Raw genomic sequence first — 22847 nt, forward strand, 5'->3', positions numbered from 1 at the left:
TGCCGGGGTAGCGACGTGGCCCTGCGTGCATTTAGGTTTTAGGTGCCCGAGTCTTTTTAAGCAGTGGAGAAACTCTGTGCCGTTTCCAAAGGCCAGGCTGTGATCTATAGATAAATGTATGTATGGGGGACCTTATTAGGCTCAAATTAAAAAGTGGTGGCCTGATTTATTTTTAATGTAGCAGACCAATATATAAACTAGCACTGTGACAAGAGCCTTGGGGTTTTATGAATGCTGTGGTATGGGGGGATTTCAAGATCTCTGTTCTTCCCTTTCTACCCATGCCTCTCTTTGCTGCTTCCTTTAACATGGAGCTTTTTTTTTTTGGTCATGAACATAACATTTGCATAATTTTGATTTAGGCTCTTTAGAAGCAAAGATTTGCTTATTTCTTTGTTCACAAGGCACAACAGCACTTGAGACAGGCGTAAACCCCCTATTTTGGGAGGGAAAAAAAAAAAAGTACTTCACAGTGCTGCTACACAGGCTCTAGCAGCCTAAGCTGTCAGGGCTGAAGCTGCTGCTCAGTCTATATACAAAATAGGAAGAAGTCGTGTTTCCCCCCAGCACCCACACACCTTCATACTAACCATGGTATTTCATGCTTACTGAAAGCTAAAGGGGCCTCCCTTTTTGTGGATGCTTTTTTTTTTTTTTTTTGCTTAGCATTGGGAAGGAGAGGATGAAAAACCAGTGACGTGAGCCCAGCAACCCTTCCACTTGAGGCCAATGGCAAAGCTGTTGCTGAATTTGGGGAGGGAGAGCATGGCGGTGTGGCCCTGGGCTGGCTCAGCAGCCCCAGCCCTCCTTGGTGGGGTTGTGCCCCTTTCCCTCCTGCAAACCCAATGGCAGTGAGGCATGTCTGCCTTCCCTGAGCACCTCAGCTCATAGCAAAAGAAGTGGCCTGGAGTCTTGGGGGTTTGTGTGCTTGAGTTTGCTACTGGGACCTAAAAATAGGAAGTGGGACATTCATTTGCATTCAGATGAAAAATACTATTTTATCCAGAATTAAATGTTTAGGTTTGGAGTTGAGCGTCTCTTTTCCAAGTTAAATTAAATCTACAAATGAAACAAAAATGAAAAATTGAAGCATCTGTGCCAACACATTTCAACAGCTTTTAACGCAAGAGGAGTTGCCTTTGTCTCCCTGGCTGGTGTCTAGCAGTATTGTCTTCATCCTACCCTTCCTCGTCTGCCTTTGAGCCCCAGCAGCAGGAGCCTTGTGAACTCGCTGAAGTCTTGTGTTTTGTTTTTGAATGCTGCTGTGTTTGCCTGCAGGGAAACACCAAATTTGAAAGCAGAGGTGCAGAAGGTAATTTGGTAAATAATTCTCCTCCCCACAACCCCCTGCATGCTCTAAACTGTTGGCTGGACTGCTGCAAGGGGGATGGGGAGGAACTGGCTGGTAGTGATAACAACTGGTTGCTTCTCTGTTCTTGTTCCTGGTCTGAGGAGCTTATATATGCTTTGGCTTTCAGTGCTCTCATTGCTCATCTGACAGGGTAATAAATGAAGTGACTCGCTCTCATTATAGCAGGGAGTATAAGACTTGCCAGCAAACCACTTCGTGCTTTCTGCCACAGTCTAAGAATAGCTTCAGATCTCTTACCACACTGAAGTCGCATATCAGCAAAGTTGAAAAAACTACAGAGGAACTGAGACACCTATAAAAGGAATAAGTACCTAGTTTATGTTGTCCCACGTTCATGTAAAATACTGATCAACTGCCTTTGGAGTACCTGATCTGGTCATAATCTGTTGCAAGTACATTATTAATTATTATTATTAATTATATAATTTAACAGTGTCAGTGTTACTTTAAACCCTAATTGGATTACACTGCACAAGTGTATTTGAGAGTAAAACTTGACGCAATCGTCAACAAATCCAGCTGACCAACAGAACACGTGCCTGGCACTTATTTCCACCAGAGATCTCCACTGAATAATTATTAAGTCATGGTTGTAATAGGGAAATGTGGATTTTTAAGTGATAAGTAATGTGTGTGAAGTGTCCAGTGTGTTTAAAACTGAAGTGTGTTCCCTCTGGGCTGCAGAGGAAATCTGGCCCCATCAGCCGCTGGGGAAAAAACCACTTCTGCTGGCTCTATTAGGGTTGAGATTTCACCTTCAGTTTTCAGACTCTGATTACTGGAGCTTAAAAAGGTATCTTTTTCTTCACTGGAATAGATAACCTTATTGGCCTTAACACTTGCGAATTGGTTGTGTGTGTCTATACCTTTTGCATATAGATAAATTGGGGCAATAGTGTGGTTGGAGACCACAGTCTTTTCTGTACTTCCAGGGGATGCTTCCGCAAAGGAGCGTACCTCTAAACTTTGCCTATTCAACAGTAATGGAAAGTGTAGCATTTCGTCCCAGATGATGGCATCTGAGCATTCAAAGTGCTGGCTTGCACAGTGCCTGTCACATTTTAACTGTCCTTGGGGGGGAAGAGGGCAATGACATTCTTTTGCAAATAGAGGAACAGGAATAATAATTTTTTTTTTTTTTAAGCTCTCCAGCTTCTCATACCCTTGGAAACAAAACTAAGAGTCAAGAAGCAAACTGTTATATTAGGCAAATATCTCTGATGCTTGTAAAGAAAAATCTGGTTCCAGTTCTGTTTAAACTAGGGGGACATCCCCTGCAGTGTTCCTGGTAGGTAGACATTGGGTTATAATTAGCTGAATGCCTCATGTGCTGCCCTTACTCTTACCCTGCTGGAGGCGGACAATCTACTAGTAAAATCTTTATAGAGTTGCTTGCTGGTGTGTCTTCTGGCTTTTTATTCTTAAGGTGAGCACAGCCTTTTTGAGAGGCTCAGGGTAAATGAGTAGCTGTATTTGAGATTTGAGTGGTGTTTGGATGTTAATACAGATGGACTTTTTTTTTTTTTTTTAAACCTATACAGTGGTTGTTTTCCTTCCAAAGCAGCAGCCAATGTTTTTACTACACTAAGGAGCACAGAAGTTTTTAGTGAGATTACCTAGGCTTTACGATGCATTTGAAATGGGGGATCAGCTACTTGTCTTTAGGCTATGACTCTTTCTTTACACTGTGAAAAGCCATGTTATAATTAGTTTTTTATTTATGTAAGCAACTCTGAAGTGAAGAAATGCCATAAGTAGGAGCAGCATGCACACAGTCTTAACATTTGTCTGTTTTGCATGTTAACCAGCCAACCAGGAGGGAAATATTTCTCAAATATTCAGCATGGGCTTGCAGGGCTATAGAATTCATGCTGTTTAAAGAAATAGATTACGGTAATCTCTGAAGATGACCTAATGCATTGTCCCTTTTCATGTGAGATAAGATTATGCGTGGTGCCTTGGCCTTGTTGGGAAGTCTCTGGTGGGCCTGGGAGAGCGCTGGCTACAAAAATCACAAGGCTGACCTGAATTATAGCGAGCAGTTGTTTGCCTGGAGCTTTGTTTCTAGTAATCACCTGAATCTGTCTTCAGCATTTTTTTAAACACCTCTGTGCTGTAGAAGTTAAACTTTTTTTGAAGTTCTTGTTATCACAAAGGTGTTTGGTAAGCTGGGGCTTAAAGAAATGTGGCAGATATCATGGATGTCACCTTTCCCCTCCTTGCCTAAAAGTCAAGAGCTGGCAAAGAGTACCATTGAGAGGAGGCTGGATAAAGGTGCTGTCTTGCGCGTTGCACTTGCTTCAGCTGGCAGGCCTTTCACCTGGTCTTGATCCAATGAATGTTGATGGTTATGGTGGTAAAGCTCACATGTACACCAGTGCCTTTGGGTTTGGCCACCAGTCCTAGCTGTGCCTCTCAACGCACACTGTGTGGAGGCAGAACAGGGGGTGGCTGTGAGCAGGAGCTATGGAGGGGTTCAGCGGGGTTATTTCTGCAGCTGGAAAGTCCCAGCGTGCTCGTGGTCTCTGTGTGGGGTGGCCAGTTGGTATTCTGTGCTTCAGTAGTGAAGCTGCGGGGTTGTTTTTTGTTTGGTTTTTTTTTTTTTAATGCCTTGTGACTTTTTAGTACAGGAAACTCTTTGCTTCAATTAACATCTGTGATCAAGGCAACCTCATGTCTGGAAGCATCTCGGCCCACTGGAGGTTGGTTTTGTTGTGTCTTTCCCCGGTCTGAAAGATGTTGGTTCCCTGGGAGCATGTGTCCCTCCAGAAGGTGGTCTCTGACCTGCTTCTGGAACTGCACAGCAGCATTTTAGGGCTTGAAGGAGAGGTGGGGAGATGGGAGAAGTAAGTCTCTCCCATGTGGGGCAGAAAGTGGGTAATCTGGCTAGAGAGGTAACTCTGCCTAGATAGCAGGGCAGTCTCGGGGCCAGAGGGGCTCTGGCCAAGGCTCTGCGATGGTTATTGTCTTGCTCTGTGACTAAGCACACACAACAGACTTGCTGTAAGGCCTTGGACAAGTCATTTTAATCTGTCTGGGTTCTATTTTTCTGTCCTTTGCACTGTTTGTAACACTGAGCTCATCTCTCTTGTTGCCATCGAGTGTGGTTGACCCAGGTTCATCCGCCGTCGCGGTGGTGCCCTGGAACAACATAGCTGCCTGTTGCAGAAAGTTAGGAGCACTCCCTTCCCCTCTTCCCTTTACACTGTGTTCTGGCTAAGTGATAAACTGTAGGCTTTGATTTGCCTCTAGGTAGTTTTTGTTCTTTTAAAAATTCAAGGTTTGTTTTCATGTCTTTCTCTGCTTGGGTGAGCAGGTTGCCTACTTTCTAAAGGAAAGCTCCACTCCCAGTGAAGAGACCAAGATCCAGAAGGGGCACAAGCTTTTGGTCTCCTGGCACTTGTTCTTAGTGGTGCCCCTAAGAGCATGTCCCAGGAGACTATGCGCAAGAAAGACCTGAGCCAGCAAGTCTGCGGGGAGCAACTGGGACCTTGTAGGTCTGGGTGCCACCTAGTCCCTCTTGTCCTGAAGGAATGAGCCTCTGATTGCTGCTGCTTGGGGCAACGCTAGCCTTGTCTAGCTCAATCACACCCACAGCTCCCTTGGCTGGGGTCCAGCCAGTCTGTGTGTCCCTGCACTGGGCTGTCCCAACCGGAGGGATCTGGGGTTAGCACAGAGTGACTGTAAATCTGTCATCACCTGCTGCTGGGGGGATGTGAATGTGCTCCATGGGTGGGAGGGTTTGGGAGCCGCTGCTCCCACTAGGGTTAGATGCTGCTTTGCACATATGCATCGCTTTGGTTCCAAGATAATGGCTTTGAAGGAGGAAATTGGAAAAAAATAAATTAAGAGAATAATAATAAAGTGACATGAACATGTTAGTTCCAATTCTTTTACTATGCTCTAGCTTTAAAAAGTCTACAGCATGCCTGGGTTAATTCCCACTTGATTCACTGCAACAGAGAAGAACTGCTTCTAATTAAAGGTAATAAAAAGAACAAATGTTACTACTTGTCCACACATGAATTATTATTGTATATATATTATTTATTTTTTTTTTACAATCGCTTAAAGAGATTTGGAAAATAGAAGATAACTTGCAAGCTTCTGTCATATCAGTTGAATTGGTTGTCTCAAGTTTAGTATGCCAAAGTGTGGTATTAAGTCTTACGTAAGTAGTTGACCAATGATGTTTTAAAGCAAAAGCTGTTAAGAGCAATTGACCTGTACTGTGTTGGTGATGGGCTCTAACTCTTCATGGTCTCTGCTAAGATAATGGGAGACTGTCTGTTCAGTTGATGGAAACAGAATAAGCCTTTTGCTGCCGCTTAGAATTTGCGGCATATTTTCGGTACAAAACCACTTAAGGTGATCGTTTAATGTGAGGTTAATATTAGGTTCATAGGTGTTTGTGTTAGTCCTGCAAGGCAGCATGACATCTCTCTTGAAGGGTAACGCAGTCCTTATGCTTCCTGGGAAACGTTAGTGTTAACTCTGCTTGGATACAAGGAGATCCAGGTTGGTTTTGATCTGAGTGAAGAGATTCCTTGTTTGATTGCTATTTATCTGTAAATATGTCTCCCCCCCCACACACCCCCTTCTTTTTTTACTTCCCTTGACTCTGGAGTATATGGATGCAAACTGGGTCTACTTTTTCTTGCCCTTTGGGGTTTTTAAGGTCTAGCCTTGCCTCCCTGACCATTAGGATTGGGATTTAAGTGCTGGCAGGGCTGGCCCTGAAGTTTGTGTCAGGGTGGGCTGATACATGGCTTGCATCATGCTAGTTTCAGTAGTTTGCTGCTTTTATTTTTGGACAGTGTGGCACGGGGATGTGTCAGACAGCACCCTTTATTTTCTATGGGCTTTCCTCATGTGCTTTGAAATACCTTGCTGGAAAGTGTCAAATCAGAGCCAGTATTTCTAGCAAAAAGGATAGAAACTCTTCACTTTAAAAAGAGTTTAGATCCAGCAGGAATTGGTGGCATTCCCAAACTCTGGTGTGGTATCAGCACCCTGTTTTCCTTTCATATTAATGCAAATATTCCTGGGGTTTCTGATGTGGAGGAGCAGTGGTTTGGGCTGGAAAAGAGCCTGTGTTCATCCTCAGGAGAAACAAAGCAGCCTGCTCTGTCGTTAGAAAGAAGCTGTCCTGAAGAGGTTGCCCTTAAAAGGGTAAAGTGAATAAATGGATGGCTGAAGCATGAAAATGTCAGTGTTCTCTAAAACATGTGAATTAAACAGAAATGTCCACTCCTACGCATCCAGGATTACAGATGTCTGACACAGTGCTGGGACCCTTCTCCCTCTTCAGACGTGCTGAGCCAAAACCCTCTGCATCACGCTCATGTGTGATCACACCGGCCGCCAGCTGCCTGCGGGCCAAGCGGGCCAGTTGCTTGAGGGATGCACATGGTGATGGGCAGGGAGAGACTTGGTAATAGGTTAAAAACCAAACCAAGCCAAACCTGGTGTTTTGGGGAAATCTGGTCTGCTCTACCTCTGTCTGTGAAAACAGACTCATAGCTCTTTGTCAATATAAAACCATTTGTGGTATCTTTATTGCATTAAAATAGTTTCTGTTCCCTCCCCCCTCACTTCCCCTGCCTCGTTTGTACATAGCTTCAGCATTTCTTGATGACCTTTTTGTTAATATGATTTCCAGTGGGAGCATTTCACAGTAGAAGTATGTATTCCTTCAGGGTTTACGCTGACATTTCCAGTGATTATTTAATTGGACTTCATGTTAGCCTACATCCCCATGGGAACGCATACTTTTGCTATGAGAAGTTGTAATGTGTCTAATTTTGAGTTTCTGCTATAAACGCTTGCCCTCCAGGGAGGGTAAGTCCAATCCTCGTCTGTGGCTGCAGAATTGTCACCATAGTGTGTTTGGGATGTGGGGTTTCTTGTCTTGTTCCTAATTACATTCTTCTATAGCTTAATCCTTGTACCAAAATTGAGAGCAGGCCTTCTCTTTCACCTTCCTGACTGCTCCCCAAGGATAACGCAACACTTTGAAGGATGCTGCCATGTGGCTTATTTTCCTTTGAATACCCCTCCTTTTTTTTTTCTTTTTTCTCTCTTTCAAATGGGCAGACTCCGCATTCACTCAGCATAGGGGGATTTCCAGTTACAAGCTGGAACCACTGTCTTGAATTCAGAGATGTGATCCAGAAGTATTCACAGCAGCTTCTGGACAGGCTGGTGAGTAGTCCAGAAGTTAGTGGTCTCTCTTGGAAAAGCTGGCGAGTAAGGTAGGGAAGGGATGTGTGGGATTTGCATGGGTGGCCTGGATCCAAAACTTAGAGTCCAAAGAAAAAAACTAACTTTAAGACAAAAAAAAAAAAAAACAAAAACCCAAGAAAGGTTCCCTAGTGGCAGGTTAAAAAAAAAAAATTAAAAAATTGTTTGTTTCTAATTGGAACCAATTTGGATGATCTAGTGGTCCTCAGAAGAAGAAAAGTAGAGGGGTGAGAACTGCTGGTGGAAAGCAGCAAGTCATGTGTTGAGGTGTGGGAGGCACTGGAGGTGACAGTGTGGTTGCGAGCAGGCAGTGGCGGGTTTGGAGGAGCTGAGAGCGGAGCTTGGTACAGCCAGCAGCTCTGGCACAGCCTGGCAGGGGAAGGGGTTTCCAGTGACCTCTCTCCTGCCTCCCTGGGACGTGTCCCTAGAACAGCCAGCTGCGCTGTGCCTGGTGTCAAAGTACAAAATAAAAGCACATGAGACCAGGGACTGCAGAGGCCAGTGGCAGAGGATGCGCTGTGGCAAGAGGCGTGAGCCGTAGAGAGATGAAATTAGAAACAACATGCAAACGCGCGCGGATGTCTCGATGCTGAGGGGAAACCTTTCCTCTTTATCCGGTGTCACACTCTTGACTTCTAAAGGGACCTCAAAGTACTTGTGTCAAGGCATTTGTGTACAAACAGACCTCTCGGGATAGTTCCCACATGGAAAAAACCTGACCTTGCAAGTTCTTCAGAATGCAGGGTTTTGCCTTTTTTTGAAGTGCCGTTGGCAGCTTGATTAGAGGGAGAGACTAGATTAGATTGAGTGTATCGAGGTGGAAGCTGTTCTTTGTGAACAATGTTTACTTTTACTTTATGTTTGTTTAAAGCTTAATCTTTTGCAGCAAGGCTGATGCTGAATGCTGTGTGGGCAACCGGGAAAGGAACCCTGTGATGGGTTTTTTGAACCTCCTTCAGACAGGTGAGAAGTATGCTTGCAGGACCAGAAGGCCAGACCTCTTCTACTTGCTAGTAGCAATAGAAGTAGAAAAACTTTCAGTTAGGCCTTTGATTTTTTGGAAAATGGGGGCAATACAGGTTGTTGAGGTAAATGTGGATACTTATGTTGCAAAAGGATGGATTTTTTTTATTTCCTCCCCTTCTTTAACAGCAGGAATGGTAATGTGTAAAGCAGTCCTGGTGTCACTGTGGTCTCCTTGTACTGCAGAAGGATGGGTTCCCCTCTGTTGGGGGCTTGACATCACGTAAATCTCCCTCAAGTGTTTTAAAACCAGACAAACAAAAACCCCACCATTTCCTTGAAATCAAAGGAGTAACTCCTAATGTCACCTGGGTGAGCGTGGTCTGATAGGTCCCCACCCCTTTTGACAGAAGGAAGTTGCCCTTCTCATCGCAGCTTCCTGCTGTGTGGGCCAAATACTGTATTTTCAACCATGTCAAGCTTCCTACAGCAGTGAGGGCAAGCCCTGAGTGCTGCTCAGCAGCAGCTGTGGTGAGGAGGACATCTGTCTCGGAGAGTAGGAGCACTCCTACAGTGACCTGCTGGGATTAGCCCTGTTGCTCTAGAAGAGGCATGGGAAGCACAGTTCTTTGCCACAGCAAGTGGAGCCCTGCTTGGACAAGGAAAGTGGCTGTCTTGTGTTCTTCAGGAAATTTGAGCATCCCTTCTTTCAGTACCTCAGGATGAACAGAGAATGTTCCCCAGTATGCACCAAGAACCATCTTTGCTATGGCTAAAACGGTGCCAGCAGCAGCTGTGGGAAAGTGTGATGGCTAGATCTTCCACTGCAAGGTGGTCTTAGCTCTTGTGCTCTGTGGGTGCACCCCCAGTGCCTCCATGCCCTCCCTGCTAGTGCCTTTGGTACCCAGTAGACCTACCCCTGCTTGAGGCTAAGGGAGTACTGCAGAAGAAATACAGAGAGTTAGGTGCTTTTCTCCTGCTTTTACTCTTCCCATGTCATCTGGTGGTGTTGGAGATAAGGTAGTGGGCCTTCGGTTTGGTTATGGCCCAGATGTAAGATCCTTTGTGCACAGCCATAAACTTTGCAGACATGGCTGTGTTGGTAAGTGGTATAAAGAGATGGTCTGGATGGTTGTCCACATCCTGGGAGTGGATTTGGCCTATACTGGCTGAATTCTGCTTCAACCTGTACACCTCCTTTTTCCTTGGTGGAAGGAAGCAAGCTGTGATGGATTTGCTGCTAAGAGCATACCTGTGTCAGAGGGGAGCAGTATCCCCTGGGGTGCTTCTGTGCTGGAGCTCGCTGGTTCACCGTGCATGGGAAAGCACTCCTAATATAAATGTGTGACCTGGGGACAAGGCATTGCCTCCAAATAAGCTCAGCCAGCCTCAGCCCTCTGTAAACCTGTTGTGTGAAGGTTAGCACAAGGAAAGCAATGCTATGTACCCGCTGAAGCCGGTGGGGACTGTAGCCTGAGCCAAAGGGGAGGAATACAGGACAGTAGGGAAAAAAAGTAAGCAAGCACAGTGCTCAAAGGTAAGTGCATCTCGCTTGAGCATGGTGCTACAGTCCATAGCACGCCCTGCCTATGGTACAGGAGCAGCCCAAATGCTGGCATTAAAGTGGTGGTGGCTCAGCACCAGCTTGCCACCCTGCAGCAGGACCTCTGGGCACTGATGGCAGCGTGGTGGGGGGGTGGCTGTGGGGCCTGGACCCCCCTGCCAGGCTGAGGAAGGACACAGCACTGTGTGGATGAAATGTCTGGGCAGTACCTGGCGTCTATTTTTACATGCTGGAGTCACATTTGCTTAACCTTGAGGCATCCTGCACTTTGAATCAACTTGACACAAAGTCATCTGTTCATTAATAACACAGAAGCAGTTTAATTGTTGTCTTAGTGGAAAAATACATGAGACTGTCATCAGCTGTTGCTTCTGGCAGTGCTTTTCTGCAGTAATGTAAATAAATGAGGTCACAGGTTTAAAGGAACAGGCTGTACTTGCACAAATTCAAAGCGTCATCTTAAACAGATATGCACCAATTGTCTGAATATCTTTGTCCTGTGCCCCAAATGCTCACTGTAACATTTTGACCTTAAACACACTCAAACGCAGCTGCAGGAGCTTGGTTTGCTATGTCGGTACTGACAGGGCACATGCTGAGTGGGTGTTTTAAAACTTGGCTTCGTTCCTGAGTGAGTGAAGCTTTTAGTGGCCAGAACGCCAGTATCGCCAGATTCTCTGCTGCTCCCCCCATGAGAGCCCAGCAACTCAAGAGGAGGGGAAGTTACAGACCGAACATCTCTTCTGCTGGTACTTCACAGCAGCCTGGGATTTCTGCTCTTGTTGCACATGTGCGTGTGTGTTTTGGTTCTATTTTTTTGCAATGGCTTTGTGGTATTGTAATCGAGGATGAGCGGATCCAGAAATCTGCCTGGACAGCTTTGAAAGCTGTATAAAAGGTCTGTTTGTCTCCCGGGACCACGTGTTCTGTCTAAATGTGGATCCCGCATCTGCAGTCTGTCATGTATAAAAATATGTTCCTGTTTGTAATTGTAGCGGGAACACCCAGTACCTGTCATGCTCAGAACAAAGTATAGCCACACCAATGAGGTAATGCAAAGGTATTGCTTTATGGTGAGGGTATTTCACGGTAACTGCCTCTCTATAAGCTCCCTCACTACTCACTGTGGAGGGAACAAGGTCACTTACTCCCTTTACTGTTGGGTAAGAGCCTGTTTCCTATCTGGAAACATGTTGCAAATCTACCAAAACATATTGTAAACCCACATCCTAATTTGCATATAGTCACACAGCCATAGAGCAGCAGTGATGATTGAAAGAGGTGCCAAAGAAGACACAGAGAAGGAGGGCAGGTGTTACTGTACTCCTTGTACTTTAATTCTCAGTCTGGTCTTAAAAAACCAACCAACCAAAAAACCCCACTTGTATAAAATGTGTGCAGGTTTGTTTTTCTTGCTTTCTTTGAAGATGATTGTTTCTATTGCGAAGTCTTGGTCCCTTTTAAAAGTTGGTTGCCTAGTTCCCGCCATACCTTTTGTGCCTGTTTTGCATCGTATTTGCCCTCTTCTGGTGGCAAATGACAGACACCATGTTTGGCATGATTTTTATGCAAGCACTGTGCTGCCTTTTTTTTTTTTTCTTTTTCTTTTTCTCATTTGTTCAGAGCTGCTCTGGCTCCTGCCCAGCTGCTCACCTGGCCGTGTAGCAGTGGTGCAAGCCATGGGCTCCTGGGTGGCTTCAGAGCTGGGAAATCTGTGTGCAGCTGCTGCCCGGGTGCTGCTCGGCGGGGGATTTTGAGGAGCATTAAAGTGAGATGTTTATGGGCAGATGGCTGCAAAGAACTTGAACAAACAAGTGTGAATAGCTGGAGCATGTACGGTGCTGACTTGAAACTTCCTAGAAGTTTCGAGGTCTCGGACAATCCAACGTCTGTTGTCGCTTGCTAACTGTTCTGGCAGGGCAGGGTGCTGGAAGATGTCATGCAGTGGTAAGTGCAAAAATATCTGGCTCTTGCATCAGTAGTGAGCAAGAGCCCTTGGTCTTCTGTTGTGTTCCACTAGATAGCAGGCGAGGCCATCAGTCGTGAAGGGTCCTGCTTCGTTGATTCATTTCTTCAAGGAAGAAATACCTGGGGTTCCCCAGTGTGCTGGGCATCCTTGCATGTCCATTTTCATTCCAATTTGGGTAGGTTCAGCCCCCCTGAAAGCCTGCCTGGCAGCAGGTTTGGAGCAGAGTGTTACACAAAAGCACTTGGGATGTTCTCTGCATCCGTGTGTGGGCTGCGTCAAACTGGCTGGGCAGTTCAGGCTTTTTGCTGTACTTTGGTTATTAAAGCTATGTGGTATGTTTAAAGCTAGAATGGTATGTTTAAAGCTAGAAGAGACAGGTTACAAGCATGACATTCTGTAGAAGTGAACATTGGTGGCTTATCTAGCTGCTGGCATTTTGGTTTGTCACTGAAGGTGGCTATGCAGCTGAGTCTAGGCTTCATGGCTGTTGTTCAAGCTGCACTGCTATGCATGTTCTGGTTTTTCCTGGTGGATATATTATATTGCCTCTGCTTAGGCTGCCTGTATATGATGAAGGCTTTTTGCATATTGCAAATAGCAGCTGAAAAGCTGCTTTTAAAGTGCAGCTTATTTTTGTGCTAGTGAGAGGCTACTGCCAGGTTGTGCTTCTCTTCCACACTCCCTATTATTGCCCTGTGTAACACTTCCTTCGTGCCCCAGGTTTGGGAAGGCTTGAGCAGCTTCAACCACAAAACAGCTTCTGTTACGACAAGTGGAGCCTCTGCGTCCATACCTTGAGCTTCCTCGTGATCCAGAGTTGCTGTCAGTAGCAGTGATATGTCTTGGTCCTTGCTGAGTTTAATGAATCAGATCAGGCTTGCAGTAGCTATGTGTTGGCCTATCTCTTGGTACAGCCTCTTCTCTCCCACCACTTCTCCCCCACTGCATGAAGATTTTAAATGCTGAAATAGCAGCTGCTTGACAAAGGAATACAGGTGCATTTGAATTTGTACATTGTATTTACCTTCATGTGGAAAGTCCATCCCTCTCTGACTCTTTTTGACTGGTCATAACGAACTTTGCTTGGACCTTTTTTGGGAAGTAGTCTCACAAGCTTTAGAAAAACCTGAGCATTATGCATGCATGACCTCCACTTAAATTACCCTAGTGCCTCATAAATTAGCTAGGAGCAAGGATCATGTGTGGTGAGCATGGTGAGAGTGGATTAAGGGAACAGCACTCATGAGGCGTCTGGATCCTGTTTTGGGACCTGCATGACTTGTATGGCAGTGCAGATCCAAGCTAAGCTCTTACTGTTGGCTTTAGAGTTCAGCTAATGACTGCATTTTGATGCATCCTTCTGGGTACTAGTGTTCTTGTCCAGTCCTCCCTTGCTCACATGTCTGAGCCAGTTCAGGTTAGTAATCCTCTCCCCAGCAACGTGTTGTTTCAGGGATGTTTGCTCTGAGAGTTGCTTGGTTAGGGTACTTTAAGTATTGCTTGAACTGACTTTTTAATTCCCTACCAGCATGAGGGAGGAGAGCAAGGAGAGGGAGGATGTAGACTGACATTAGGAGAGGTGACTTCTGCACTGGTGAATGTCAGGAAAGAAATAGTGGGTGAAGCTATCGTATGTTTGGCTACTCCACGTGTTTGGGCATCTTCTGCATGGTGTATTTGGGGTCGTCTTCCTGTCTTTTGGCCTGATGCTCCTGCTGGAGTGGTGGGGATTGCCCTGCACCTCTTGATCTCTTCTGGGTACAGTGATAACAGAGTTCTGCACAATGTAATGTCCTCTCCTCCCTGTTCTCATCTGCTGGACCAAAGCTCACACTGAGGAAGAGTTGGTAACAGGAGTAACAGTGTCTTCTGGCCAACAGGGCAGGCAGAGGCCCTGAGAGGAAGACAGAGGTGGTGAGGAAAGAGCTCGCTCTAGACTCTCCAGCTCTGCTGTATCTTACAGGGTGACTGGCTGGTGAAGCAGGATGGTGTCTGCCACACCATCAGCGTGTCTGCACCTGAGTGATGAAGCAATGGGATCCTACCTCTGCCTATGGCAGCTTACTCCCAGAAGGCTGCAGGAGAGGTGGAAAATGAGTGTTGGCTCTGGAGTCACTAAAGCAGCTTACCTTTTAGGGGTTTTCTTGGGAATTCCAGCATGCTCTGGTCATTGTTTAAACAGCAGTATTTAAGCTGAATGGATTGCTTGCCTCTGCAGAAGGATGGGAATGTGGGTTAGGGCTTAGCCTTTAGCCTAGACTCTGGGCTGGGGCTGTTGGTTTGGATGAAACTTCAAACATCTTCAGCTTAGGGACCGTAGTGATGTTTGTTTTTCTTGATTGGACTGAGCAGACTTTTCAGACCCTGTCAAGGCCAGGTGGTGCAGTTGGCAGTCGAGCTCAGATTTTTGTCCTTGCTCTTCTTCCCGTCCTGTTCCCCTGTTGTAACAGCTTCGCGAGTAGAGAACTTTAAGGCAGATCTGTGTTCTCTGTGTCCTGTAAACAGCAGAAACAGACAAGCATGCTTCTGAGGTGGGGGTAATACTCTGTGTTTTGTGGGCAATTCAAGGATTTCTGGGAAAATGAGTTACTGGCAGCATGTGAAGGACAGAAATCTGGACATTAAAAAGGGCACTTGTATTAGAGGGGCTCAGCTGGTGGTAAGCTAGTCTGGGTGCCTCATGCCCATTGGGTACTCCGTAGGGTGCAGAGATGGTCCCTGGGTGGGTCCTACCCTGTGGGCAGGTGCGTGGACATTTGGAGTTGCAGCACTCAAGATGTAGGCATCGAAGCCCTTTGTGTGTGATCCAGAGTCCATCTGACAGCGTGTTGTGCTCTGTTTTAAAATATTCCTTCACTAGATCACTGTGAAAGAGCATGGAAAAGACAAGTAAGCTCTTTTCTGCTTTTTTTAAAAAATAACATTATTGGGATGGTGACATTCAGCATTTATTTTGGCTAGTGTAGCTCTTTCTAGTAACTTCAGCGTAGCTCTCCCCCCTCCTGGGTTTTTGTTTTTTGCTTTTTTTTTTTTTTTGGCTTGCATTTAACAAAGTGCAGTTGAATCTGAACACTTGGCCCGTCTCGATGTGGTGCATGACTCCAAGTATCCTGGTACAACATAAACGTGCGCTTTTGTGGGCGAGGCGGGGGGGATATATCATTGCATTTCTCCTCTTTCCGCCTTTTTCTTTTGGAGGAGCCACCTGTTAGCATTACATCAGCGGCTCCCAGGAACGCTGCCTCCTACCAAAGGCCTTACACAAAGTAGTTCTTCTTGTATTGTTTGCGCTCAAAGAGCTGATGTCATGCCAGCTGATGTCATTGTGTGCTTTGTGTAATCGCTATGGAAACCGGGCAGGTGGGGAGCCTGGGGCTGATGTAATTGCCGAATGAGGTGTAGAAAGAAGGTCTGCTTTTCTTGCTCCAGTTCTGCGGAGCCGCCCTCCTGGAAAAAAAAAAAAAGGGGGGGGGGGGGGGGGGTGGGAAATGCTGCTTGAAAAAGCCAGCAAGATGTGCAATAGAGCCAGGGGAGGCATGAGCCAAAAAAGTGACTTCTCCCTCCTGCTTCGGATCCATTTGCCAATCCATATTAATGTCCTAAAAATAACTCTTGCTAGATATTTTGAGGCAACCGGGGCAGAAAAAGGAGAGCTGTTGGCCACATGTTAAGTGAGCACCTCAGTCGCTGTTAGGTTACGAGGAACGGTTTTCTTTTGTTCAGCCGTACAAACGCGTACGTAGGGTTCCCTGGAGTGATGCTGGCATGAGCTGCAGCCACCCCTCCTCGGGGGTGTTGGATGGGGGGGATGCACTGCAGGGCTGCTCCCGCCTGTGGACAGGTAAAGCTCAGTCCCAGCTGTCTCACTGCTCTGCTTTGGTGTGCTGGTAGCCCATTTGCTCGTAGTTTTGGCGATGTTTTCCATCTTGGAAAAATGCCTTTTGTCTTCCTCTCTCCCACCCCCCCCAGCCTTTGCTGCCTCCCCCGGGCTTGTAGGTGAGGCAGCCCCAGCGCACTGGTGCTGCACAGAGGCATGTTTGTCTGTGAGCCTGTTCCTTGGCACCGTCAGCCTCGTGGAGAGGAGGACAATGTGTGCTGCTGATTCATGCCACCCTTGCCGTTGGCGGTCATGCCCAGCACTGGTCACAGTGACAGCGGTGGTGGGGACAATAGAGCCAGCTCCAGTCCTGGTGGCCCCAGCATGTGCTCTGAAGAAAGGTGGGTCCAAAGCGTCGCCGACCTCGGGGTGTCTAACCAAAATATCTGCTTGGTCTCTCTTCCCAGGAGGACTCAGCGGTTTCAAGCAGAACCATGAAAACCTCTGCGATAACTCCCTCCAGCTGCAAGAGTGCCCCGAGGGGGGAGGAGGGGGCGGCGCGTCCGCCGTGCCCCCCACGCTACCTCAGTCCATCCCCACCACGCCAGACATCGAGAATGCTGAGCTCACCCCCATCCTGCCCTTCCTCTTCCTCGGAAACGAGCACGATGCTCAGGACTTGGAGAAAATGCAGAGGATGAACATAGGCTACATAATCAATGTGACCACCCACCTGCCCCTGTACCATTACGAGAAAGGCATGTTCAACTACAAGCGGCTCCCGGCCACTGACAGCAACAAGCAGAATCTCAGGCAGTATTTTGAAGAGGCTTTTGAGTTCATTGGTAATTACCCTTGACTGGAAATACTCCTGTGTTTGTTTTTTTTACCTGATGTTAGAATCTAGAGTGAATTTTTTGCTTTGCTAACTATCCTGAAGGCTGCGTAATGCCATATTTACTTCTGTTTATGTTGTCAGAAATTCTGAGCGCATCCATTTTTCTACTCGTTCTCATCTCTGGCATATCCAGTTAAGTAGCCTGGGGGTACAATTTTTATGCATTGATAGTGATGCCTGCCTCCAGGCTTCCAAATTCAGGAAACCCCAGAAAACTGAGACTTTTGTCATCCCCTCTTCTTGATTCCTTTGTGTTCCTAGTTTCCACAGTGGCTTCTAGCCAATTTTTCATAGTAACTATTCTTAATGATGGCTGAGTCTTTCCTAACTTAATTTCATGAGAAAACTGATGAACTTTCCCACTTTGCTTGTTCTACCATTAGATTTGTAACTTCAGAGTGTATGTGTGGATGACTAGATTGTGATGCAAACTTGTATTAATAAGCCTCTAAACCCTCTAGGCTGTGTGAGAGAGTTCACCACAAACATGCAGCTTGTTGGGGAGGTTGCTGAAGAAATGACCCAGCAACGTTACCCACGTTGCTCTGAACCTTGCTACAATCCACGCAGTACAGCACTTAGCCAAGTTTAGGGGTGCATTCAGCTCTGGTTGGTCATCTAGGCTAAAGCCAGATGGCCGTTTTAAGCAAGGCTGGTCAGTGAGGATATCAGCATGTGATACTGAAAGCTTTTGAGGACCTTCCCTTGCCCCTCTGTATGTCTCTTCTGGGCGCAGCTTTTGCAGCATAGTGAATGTCCACTTGTGCTTCCCCAGCGCAAGTACGTGTCCTGAGAGGTATTCTGAAATACGCTGGGGGGACCACTGACATATAATTTTATTTTCTTGTGCCGAGGTTGGACTAATCTCTTTACCCATGCTTCAGCCTCGATGGTGGAGGACTAGACAGAGGAAGTGTGGTTCTGTGCTGTGTCACAGCTTAGGTCCTTAACTGACTCCATGCTGAAGTGGGTGTAGAGCTGTCTTCATCCCTGCCCTCAAACGATCAATGTTTATGGCCCTCGAGTCAGGGTGTGGGTACACGGCTCCTGAAACTCAAGTCTGCTTGGGCTGGCTCTGTGGAGGTGCTCTCAGGCTCAGCAAGGATTGGGCCCCAGTTGTGGGACTGGGTCCCAGGGCAGGAGGTCCAAGCTCAGCACATTCTTCTGACCCCATCTGCCCCTGCCATATGCCTGCTCTGAAGCAGACAGCTCGTCAGCCTAGTCCGGCTGTGGTTCGGTTGGCAGGGGGTCATCCTGCGCTGATGCATGCAGTCTGTAGCCATGCTACTTCAGTGAAGGTGAATAGGCAAATCACTGCTTACACTGCAGTTCAGATGGAGTGCAGCATTAAAGCATGAGTCTTATCACTGAGGACTTCTGTCTGGAGCCTTTGGGCTTGTCCTCTACAGTGGAGAGGACCAAAGGATCTCTACTTAAAACCAAATTTTCCCTAGTTTTCTTAACCCAATCCTGGCTCTACCAGTAGCGCTGTCAGCTCCCCAAACTGCTCATTCCTATGTGCATGGGAAGGTGAACACCCCTTTTTGGGTGAAGGGAAGCCCTCTCTGAGGGCAGGGAAGAGGGAACCTCACTTTGATCCTTTGGGAAGAAAAGCTGGGCCAAGAAATCCAGTAAAACCTTAAACTTTGAATTCAACAAGATGAGGAGATGCAATAGGCTAAGCTTATGTAAAGAAACTGCAAAGCTCTGAGGTCCTCTGGAGGTGGGAGGGAGATCTCTGCACCCAGCATCCTTATGAACTGCAGGATTAGAGCTCTCGAAACCACTAAAAGATAGTGTTTGGCTTATGATCTTACCAAGGGCAGAGAAAGCAGCCTTGCTCTGAAAAGGTTTAGAAAGTCTTTCAAAACCCCATTTACTTTCTTTTTTAATAATTACAGCTTGAGGGTCTGTCTCTGTTTTTAATAAACAAATATTTCTCCATTGAGAGTTTTTCTTCATAGCAAGTTTAGCCAGCTGGGGAAGTAACTAGTCAAAGCTTTCCCGTCCTCAGGGTAAACTTTAAATTGCATTTGAGAAGATTTGAAAATGTTTAAACAGCAGATCATTGGCCTATGTTTCTTTAAATGTCTTGAAAAAAACCACAACCAAACCCAGGTTTAGCTAAGACTAAAGCCATAGGAAGTGAAGTCATCAAAAACTCTCTGGGAAAGTGTGTCAAAATGCGTTAGAGAGTTTCAGCTTTGTGAAAGACTAACTGGCAAAAATGTCTAGAGGGAAGTCTGCTTCATTTATGCTTTCACAATACAGGTTGAACTTGTGGGGTAGGATGAACCGTACTCTTGGTGGGGCTGGATTCATGCCAAAACTTGCAGACTAAATTCCTGCTCATCCTGCGGATTAAAACAAAAGAATAAAATGTCACATCTTGAAAGCTTTATCTCCTGTTTTAAAAGCAAGCTGTGGGAGATGAGGATCGTATGGTAGTGACTCTCCTCTTTCTTGTGTCCTATTAGCCTGTGGTTCCAGGGCCTTCCGTCCTCCCTAAATCCTTCCCAGGTTGCATCCCTCTAAGTGATATATCTTGCTGCAGAGCACGTGATTGTTGATGTTTCCCTCCCTCCCCACCTCGTCTTTGCCCACTGCTCCCAGTGAGAAGCTCTGGAGGGATAGCATTCAGCAGAATGCAATGCTGTGCTTGAACCACGAGGAGATAGGGACAGCAAATCCCTTTTTCACACCGCTGAAGGTGACCAATTCAAAACATGCAGAGCTTGACATGCAGGAAGTGAGGAGTCAGAATTTGAGGTCTCTTACCAGTGAGGTATAAACTGGATCCAGCTCCTGCTTTTGCAGAGACCCCACAGCAGAGTGCCCTATTGGAGCTCGTTTCAAGAGTAGCTTTGTAAAAAGCCTCAAAGAATAAGGCTTTGAAGCAGATGTATTGTTATGAATTGAATCTGAAAAGACCTGTTTTTTGAAAAGGTGGTGTCCTGCTTTGAACAACAGGGAGGTTGAGATGCCGACGTAATGCGGTATTGTGACAGAGGTGGAGCCTGAGCTGCCTTGTCGTGGGCCTTGACCTCCTAAATAAATGCTCCCTGGCAGTGCACGTGAGCAGCGCAGCAGCATCTCTCAGTGTGCCGTTCGTCCAATAAAGAGATAAAAGTGAACGTGAGGATTTTCAGTGTTAGGCTGGCCTGTGTGTTTCACATTCAGTAACTCTGAAACCCCAAAGGAAGATGGACTGGAGGGGGAAGGGGAGGAGGCACTGGTGTGCTTGTAATCAAATAAAGGGACTTTTCACATTAAGTTACTCTTAATTGTACTGAGCTTTTTCTAATTTACAAACTGGCAAAAATCTTACTTTCTCCTCTCTTTCTCATTTCCAGAGGAAGCTCATCAGTGTGGAAAAGGTCTCCTCATCCACTGCCAGGCTGGTGTCTCCCGATCTGCCACCATAGTTATTGCATACTTAATGAAGCACACGCGCATGACCATGACGGATGCCTATAAATTTGTGAAAGGCAAACGACCAATCATTTCCCCTAACCTTAACTTTATGGGGCAGTTACTGGAGTTTGAGGAAGATCTAAACAATGGTGTTACACCACGAATCCTCACACCAAAGTTGATCGGCGTAGAGACCGTCGTGTGACGGTGAAGCTGTGAGGAGGTGGTCAATGAAGGGGTTAACCTATTCTTCACCTGATTTGGGGCAGTGACGGGTGGGTTGTGGGTTTTTCTTTTTAGCTTTCAAGGGGGGTTTTGTGGCAAACTTTTTGTGAATAAAAACCTTTTTTTGTAAGGAAAGGTTTTTAAAAGATCCAAGAACTTCGCCATGTTTGGGATGCTGTTGTGATTTCCTTCCCAGATGCCGGCAGAGCAGGGAGGCTTCGGAGCAAAAGGAGTACTTTTAAAAATCAAAATAATAAGAAGAAACATTGGGCTTTTTCCTTTTTATTTTTCCCTCCTCTCTAGCTACTTGTAGAGTTTATGGCTAAGTAGTCTGTGCAGGTTCATAGACTGAAGAAACCGAAGTTGAAGACGAAACAGAAGCAGCCAAAAACAAAGCAGAAAAAAACCTCCCTGAAACATAAGGGCCTTTGTTCTGCAAAGGCTTTGCTAAAGATAACCTAGCAAAACGCTCACCGATGCAAAGGAAATCGGAGCAGCTTAAAAAGTCTGCACTTTTCACACTCCTGACTCAAACTAAAGAAGAAAAGAAAAAAGTTTATTTGGCGTGTTTCATGTTCCAGTTCTATTTTTCTATTTTGGGGTGTAAGGTTTTAACAGTAAGGGACTTTGATCATTCTATGCCATATGCCTTCACTGGCTTCTTGTGCAATAATAATTTGGGGTTTGTTTTGAGTGTTCAAACCAATTGGAGTTGGCTGCCCACTAATAATAAGATAATAATTTTTAAAGTCTAATAGTGCAACGGCAGCCAGCTTGGTTCAGAAAGGATAAATGAAAGCAATTATTTCGTTCCTTTATATGATTTTGATCCTGGTTACAGTGCCATAAACCTTGTTGCATATGTATATCAGAATGTACAAAAATCAAGAACGAGCAAAGTTTATTTAAAAATATTTTTCGCACAAAATATTGGTGTGTTTCAGTTGTCTATGTAAAAAAAAAATTTGATTATAAAACAAAAAATCTTTTGGAAAATGTGTGTCCTTTTATTTCTTTAGCAATTTTCCATTTTCTTTCTATGGGATGGGTTTTTGTTCTGTTCTTTTTGTTTTGTTTTTTGTTGCAGTGTTCATCTCCCTTTGACAAAACTGATCTCTTGTTTGGCATCTCCTCTTCAGTGTCTCGTTCCTGTCCTCTGCTATTTTCTACTGTACTCTTGCATCCTTCAATTTCTGTAACCAGATTTTTCTCTCCTGGAAGTGTATCAGTTTTGGAGCTGTTCGGCTGAATTAGCACTATTGGTGAGGGCTTTTTGGGACAGACCTGTTATTTCTACAGCTCCAGTAGCCATTTGGAAAAATAAGAGAGAAACATTCTCAACTGATTGCTTTTCATCTTATTGCCATTAGCTTACTGTTAAAAAAATTGTCCGGTTTCTAGAAATACATTGGTCTCGTGTGTGCTTTTCCCTGGCCCCTCTATAGCCCCCTCCTTTAGCAGTTCCACGATTCCGGGGAATCCTCCTCCTGGGGTTTTCCCTTCTCTCTTACCCATCTTTCCTTCATCCCCCTCCTTTTCCAGCTGTCAGTGTTAAGTGTGGTGTGTATTGTAGGGCTGATGTTTCTGCCTGACAACGTCCCTTAGGTGGCTGACTTTTGCTTTCTTTGTTTGTATTTACTTTTTTTTTTTTTAATGATATGGTATAACCTGATCTCTTCTGGACCGTTGCCAACTCTAAAGTTTCTTTGTATGAGCGTAAAATGAGTTAGAAAACATTTCTCATATGATTCTGTTGTGCAAACTGATATATCCCAGGAAGTCTGATAGCAGTGAAGGTTTTTCCTAGATGAAAACATAGATGGACTGAACCAAGTTTTAAACAGGACCTGTCGGAAAACTTATGTATAATCACATTAGACATGTATATTTTTGTGGACATTTTACTTATAATGTTGTTATTATACAGATATTTTCTTGAAACTTATCCCTTTATTAAATTATTTTTCTACTGGAATTGATTTTTTTTTTTTTTTTAATTCTTTTCTACAATCAATATTGGTCCTTTTGCTGAGATGCCCTTGGCAGCGAGCATTGCCCAGGAGGCAAAACCTCTCGGACTGTGACCGCTCCTGGGGTTAAGGAGAGAGTGGCTGGACAGAGAAGTTTCCATTTGCTGGTTGGGAGCCATCGTGCTCCAGGAGGAAGGAGGTCCCTTAGTAAAGATGGTCTCCTTCCCTCCCTCACCCCTTTCCTTGTGTTTGGGCCTAACCTCTCCCAGCTGTTTGCCATGAACTGCAGGTGCAGGTTGTTAGATAGCAGGGAGGAGGTTAGAAAACCTCTTTGTTTCTTGCCAGAGAAGCGAGCAGCAGCAGGGCTGAGGGCTGGCTGAAAAGTTGGTCCCTGCAGCCCGTGTTCGTGGCT

General features: G+C 45.7%; 1 protein-coding gene across 3 annotated transcripts in view; it reads left to right on the top strand.

The window, feature by feature from the left end:
• The window catches only part of DUSP10 (dual specificity phosphatase 10), a 31006-nt gene extending 8566 nt beyond the window's left edge, over positions 1 to 22440 (top strand). For all 3 annotated transcript variants that reach the window (XM_030035602.2, XM_030035601.2, XM_030035604.2), the window contains exons 3-4: positions 16396 to 16773; positions 20180 to 22440. In XM_030035602.2, the coding sequence (XP_029891462.1) occupies positions 16396 to 16773; positions 20180 to 20445 (644 nt within the window). In that variant the 3' untranslated portion in view covers positions 20446 to 22440. The remainder of the gene's footprint in view (positions 1 to 16395; positions 16774 to 20179) is intronic.
• Positions 22441 to 22847: the final 407 nt, after the last annotated feature.

This window comes from Aquila chrysaetos, chromosome 13 (genome assembly GCF_900496995.4).
Source record: "Aquila chrysaetos chrysaetos chromosome 13, bAquChr1.4, whole genome shotgun sequence".
NCBI classification, from domain to species: Eukaryota; Metazoa; Chordata; class Aves; order Accipitriformes; family Accipitridae; genus Aquila; species Aquila chrysaetos.